The sequence below is a fragment of the Limulus polyphemus genome, unplaced genomic scaffold, assembly GCF_000517525.1.
Source record: "Limulus polyphemus unplaced genomic scaffold, Limulus_polyphemus-2.1.2 Scaffold892, whole genome shotgun sequence".
NCBI classification, from domain to species: Eukaryota; Metazoa; Arthropoda; class Merostomata; order Xiphosura; family Limulidae; genus Limulus; species Limulus polyphemus.
The window spans coordinates 204,548-210,359 of NW_013666502.1; the positions used below are offsets into that span (position 1 = coordinate 204,548).

Consider the following 5,812-nt stretch of genomic DNA (forward strand, 5'->3'; position numbering starts at 1 on the left):
AAAAAACAAACAAACAAAAAAAAAAACATAACTTCAGTTCCATAAAAACATATTTGTCCATAATGCCTTTTTAAAATTGGCTTTGAGGAACTGTTTGTTAACTTTATTTTTCTTTGTTTTTAACGTATTAACATTATTTTTGTAATTTCTATATCTTTGCATTCCAGGAAACATTTGTTTATTTAGCATATAACTTTTATGAAAACAAAACACACCACACTTAAGTAATTTCTATACGGGGGCGTTTTGCTTCATTTAAAGGTGTGCTAAAAAATAAAAAAGTATTTTATTTTGTAAAATTGCAAAATTCTTAATTTGTTAAAAAGTGTTTGTTTTTAGTTAAGCATAAAGCTACACGATGGGCTATCTGTGCTCTACCCATCACGGGTATCAAAACCCGGTTTTTAGCGTTGTAAGTCCACAGACATACCGCTGTGCCACTAGGGGGCGTTAAAAAGAGAATATTAAAAAGTACCTGTAATGAAATGAGCACTCCATAGATGGTCGTAATTTTTTGCGTCCGAGTTTTTTAATACATATATTACTTATTTTAATGTAGATAATTAATTTATTTACTCTCTTGTTTTTATCTAGTTTGGAATACAGAGGTCGCTTAATTTTAAAACATTTCCTCATAATATCGGCTATTTACAATAGTTAAATTTGACAAACACGTGCAGCTTTCGTGTTAGCTAATTAGGTGGAAAGTATTAATCAATGACGTTTCTATTACTTACGCGCACGAGTTTTGAGAACTATGCATTGTATCATCCAAAGACTGAAGCAAAGGCTCAGCAAAAAACGGCTCCTAACTCCTGAGCTGAAAACATCACAACTCATCTTCAGAAGCAGTTAACTTATCTGTAGGGCATAAAAACCTCACATTAATTGCTTGTACTACCAAAAATAAGCGAATCCAATCAGATGACATACATATCAGTTATAGCCTAACTAAAAGAGATTATTCTGATTAGCCAGTATTTAATGTGTCTGTTTAGAGAGATTCTTTTTTAACAATTCACCAGAAATGATTAAACAACTAAACATTCTAGCATACTTGTTGCGAATTGTCTGAATCTGTGGTTTATTTCGTTTCCATGCATGTACTTGAATTAACAATGGCATGTAAACCTGGCGAATCGAAGAATTCAGTGATAATATTGGTATATGTCAAATACATTTAAGATATAGACAAGATTTGAAGACTTAACATTTAGACCCAACCTTTGCGACTGTCTGTCATAGGGCCGTATACGAGGGCTTTACATGTTTTGCTCTGTTTCTTTGTTGTGTTTTTGTAGTTGTTGTTGTAGCATATTAACAGAGTATGTATGGAAAAATATAATAACTTAATGCGATTTAAAAAACACTATTTTATTACTGCAAACACAAGCCGCGATAGATAGTGCGCGTGCTCATGGCTTGGCTCTTTTCCCGAAGAAATCCATTGACGGTTGTGGTGCTTGTTTTGTCTCCGTTCCAGACGTCTGTCAAAGGCATACGTTCCGTGATCTTTTCTGGCAAGAAAGACCAACCATCATCTTAAAGTTATCCCTGCTTGCTGCATGCTCCTGGAACGGTGCCTGAGTAATGGTATGTCTTATTAAACGTTGCTGGGCTCCTTCTTCGTCATCGTTTATGTTCGTGTGGTGGATCTTTACCGTTATTCACGTGCATGTTTTCAGAATTTTTCCTTTAAAAAAATAAAAAATAAGAATTTTACTTTTGAGAATAAAAAAAAAGCTTCGTGCATAATTTTTGTCATGCTGCTTTTTTTATGTATTTTTGTCTCTTGGTTCTGGTCATTTTTCATTTTAGTATGTTGCTGATAGCATGCTTTATACAATTCTTTATACTTCCAGATTTAAAGATTTTGAATGTATAACAAGACTTATGAATAATTATTGTTACACTTAGAGATTTAATAAAATTAAACATTTATTATATACACACCACACTTAAATAGGTCTCTAGCTGGATAAAGTAACCAATTAAAACTCGAGTCCTTTTAAATAAGTTATGTACTTTATCACTTTCTATAACTTATGTACATTATCACTTAAAACTCAAGTCATTTTAAATAAGTCATGTACTTTATCACTTTCTATAAGTTGTGTACTTTATCACTTTCTATAAATTGTGTACTTTATTACTTTCTATAAGTTGTGTACTTTATCATTTTCTATAAATTGTGTACTTTATTACTTTCTATAAGTTGTGTACTTTATCATTTTCTATAAATTGTGTACTTTATCATTTTTTATAAATTGTGTACTTTATTACTTTCTATAAGTTGTGTACTTTATCATTTTCTATAAATTGTGTACTTTATTACTTTCTATAAGTTGTGTACTTTATCATTTTCTATAAATTGTGTACTTTATTACTTTCTATAAGTTGTGTACTTTATCATTTTCTATAAATTGTGTACTTTATCATTTTTTATAAGTTGCTATTTTATCGCTTTGTGTAAGTTACATACTTTATAGTTCTTTATAAGGTACCTACTTTATTACTTTGCATAAGATACGTACGCTTGATAAACCTATACATGCATATAGTGTATATATAATATATTTATACATTGACAGATTATTAATGATCGATCAAGTCATAAAATACTTTGAAGGCTATTACGGTCTCAAAAATTTCAAGTTAAATCTAGGTTTTTCAATAATAATATTTCTTGTAATGTAAATTATTACTAATGAAAAGTGTTGTTTTATACCAAAAAATCAACTTGTTGCTTTAAACCTACTCGACCTTTTTTCTATTTTGTAATTTGTATTTTTTGTTTTTCTGCGGAGCATAAAATAGAAATTTCTATGTTTTCTAACAGAGTAAACTCTTCATTCCCAAGTTACCCAGTTTAAGTATTGGGTCTTAGAAAATGTATGTGTGGAGCCACAAGCCGATGGAAGTTAAGAAAATAGGCCACCGTCAGTTATTCGCGGGTTCCTGCAATATGTAGCGCCATCTAGTAAGTCTATTAGCACTTCCGTGTTTTCGTCATCCTCTTCATCATCTTGATCTTGCTGTTGAACAATAAGAAATAAAAGTGATCATTACTCTACGATTTTTATTTTGAATGGCATTAGAAAAAAAAAATCATAAAATGGTTTGGAAAAGCGCGCTTCTTTTGTTTTCTGAAATATCAAGCACTGGGTAGATAATTCACCTAAACCTAAGCAAGTATTATAGAATTTCAGTTTTCTATCAAATTCTCGTGTTAAAGAGGATATATGAAAAAAAGAACTTAACGTATTTATAAGCTAGTAGCTTTTAATTCCATACATTTTACAAGAAATCTTAATTTTTCCCATCTTATCTATTGTGTAAATGTACTAGGGAATAGAAAAAGGAAGAAATGTAACATTTTACCATATTATTCATGAAACATGTTTTTCAATCTATGGTAAAATAAGTAAACCATTAAGGTATGCCCTTTGCAATAAGTTAGGTATAGTTTTTACTCGGCTTTAGGCTTAGTAGGTTGTATAAACACACATTCAGCAATATTCGGTGTTCGTCATCATTCTTCTTGATCACGTTTACATCATAGCAAGAGGAGCTTGGTATAAAGCTATACTCTTTTCTCTTAGTTACCCAGTATGAAGGAAGATGCTGGTTTTGTAAAATATTTCTCAAGTGTATTATTGTACATAAATATCAGTATGTTACGAAGAGATTGGCGGCATTTCGTGAGGAAATCCAAATGATAAGTTGAATCTAAGCTAATATACGTCAACTTATGGGAATAAAAGGAAAAAAAACTGTAGATAATTGGGTGCTAATTTGTAGTTTTTATTGTTAATTTCTTTCCAGTACGGATATATATATATATATATAATATTTAAGAACGAAATGGAGGAGCTCGAGAAATGTGTTTTAACATAAGAGTGTGTACAAGCCTACAGTTCTGTATAGAATAACTTGCTATTCGATTTATCATTCGATTAGAAAGTTAAAATTTCACACCACTAAGGCTAGATTTAGTCATCTCCATAAAAGGTTGACTTTCGTAGACGTCTTGAGGGACCAAAGCTACGTGTGGTGTATAGCTGTTTTGACTTCTCACTATATACATCTTAGAAATGTGTGACTTTCTTCGTGAAGGTATAATAAAGTTTATTCGCCATTATGCAGACTTCGAGAGAGTAAAGATTAGAGGGTAGTTTTATTTTGATTCGTGATTCTACTGTGTATTGTGCAACAAAAAGAAACATGAAGAGCCTCGTAAACTCTCAAGATAAAACAAAATCCAGTGGTGTTTGAATATTTCTGATCCTATATCAAGAGTAATGTTTATAACAATATAACATTAGTAATGAAAAGTCGAAGATAGCTTTATGAGTTTTAGGATTATGGCCTAGAAAAATTCAGTAAAAAAAATCAATTACAACAATTAATTTTTTTTTAGTTTTCACTTTTTAAGGAACAACAGTTTTAGATAAAAATATATAAACTGTAATTTATTACAGTTAAAAGTGAAAAATGAAGCACGTTTTTTTTTTGCTATGAAATAAGATATGTCTTACAAATTGAGACACACGTTAATATAAGTCAAGTTATTTAATAAAGGTAAATAACTGAAATTTTTGAAAAGACTGCTATCTCAATAATCAGATTGTTTGTTTCTGCTTTTAGTCATAATTCCACGTTCAAAATTAGGTCGTCTAGATCTTATAACAGAACTACACGTGAACTACCTCACGTAGATCTTATGACGTAATAACTAAATTAGTTTATGTTACGTGTTATTTAGCCTAGGTCTCAGAGCATAATTGTTGGCAGTATCTCTCATAGAGAGACAAAACATAATAGACAAGATGCGATGTCCGCGTTCTGTTCCTATCTACCACATGTGCTAATCGGGCGCCATCTTGCTGCGGTCATTGGTTTTATTACGATTCAGTTAAAACCGAAATAAAGTACTACAGCGTATGTCAGTCCTGTACTGTGAACAGGGCCGGCCCTTGAAGTTGGTAACGGGTCACCAGCACGGGCGCCAAAACCGACGTTGCAATTAGCAGTTCTTGTCAATTTTACAGAGGTAGGGGCGCCGAATACAAATAGAGTCGGCTCTAACTGTGGACATAACATATTATAGTGGGTATGGTATGCATATTTTCTAACTGTACAATGGTTTAAAACAATAAAAAAGTTATTTGTATTTTACTTTTACTGTAGCACGTAAAATGTAGACCTATATAATACACCAAAGATATAAAGAAAATGTTTAAGAAAGTATTTTTAGAACTTTATAAATTACCATAGATTTTTAATATCACTCTGCAAATGAATATATTTAAAATAAGTTTTATTTGTGCTTTCTTATAGTTAATTGGCTTGTTGGTGTCGATGTATCTCTTAGTTTACATGCTGGCGGTTTTGTTTTATGAATGTGATAAAAATTTGATATGTTTGTGAAGCCTTCCAATTCGTGAGGAAATAAAGCTGTAAATATTACATGTAGATCTGTGCTAAGGCAACAATTCGTATTTTAGTACAAGGATCATGACTTCTCAGTGTTTTGACGGATTTGTTGTACCGCTGTTTCTGAGTTTGATAATTAGTTAAACATATGTAATATTAGTATCAGTAATATAATATTGCATTGTTTAATGTATCATAGTACAGTATAATACAGTGCAGCGTGTTAATCACATATCTCCATTGGCTTAATTAATTGTACTTTGTGTGATTACGTTTTATGACGAGGAATCCACTTTGATACAATAAAGTTTGAAGACGACTTGAATGTGTAATAAATAAAACTTTTTTTTTACTCATTCAAGCCATCTTTAAGCTT

The 5,812-nt window shown here is 31.1% G+C and overlaps 1 protein-coding gene across 4 annotated transcripts in view; it reads left to right on the forward strand.

Moving 5' to 3' along the window:
• Window positions 1-4,449, forward strand: part of LOC106461070 (regulator of G-protein signaling 7-like) — a 129,978-nt gene extending 125,529 nt beyond the window's left edge. For 3 of the 4 annotated variants that reach the window (XM_022387908.1, XM_022387911.1, XM_013920858.2), the window contains exons 16-17: window positions 1,484-1,593; window positions 2,840-4,449. In XM_022387908.1, the coding sequence (XP_022243616.1) occupies window positions 1,484-1,546 (63 nt within the window). In that variant the 3' untranslated portion in view covers window positions 1,547-1,593; window positions 2,840-4,449. The remainder of the gene's footprint in view (window positions 1-1,483; window positions 1,594-2,839) is intronic. The other variant, XM_022387909.1, reaches the window with a different exon arrangement.
• Window positions 4,450-5,812: the final 1,363 nt, after the last annotated feature.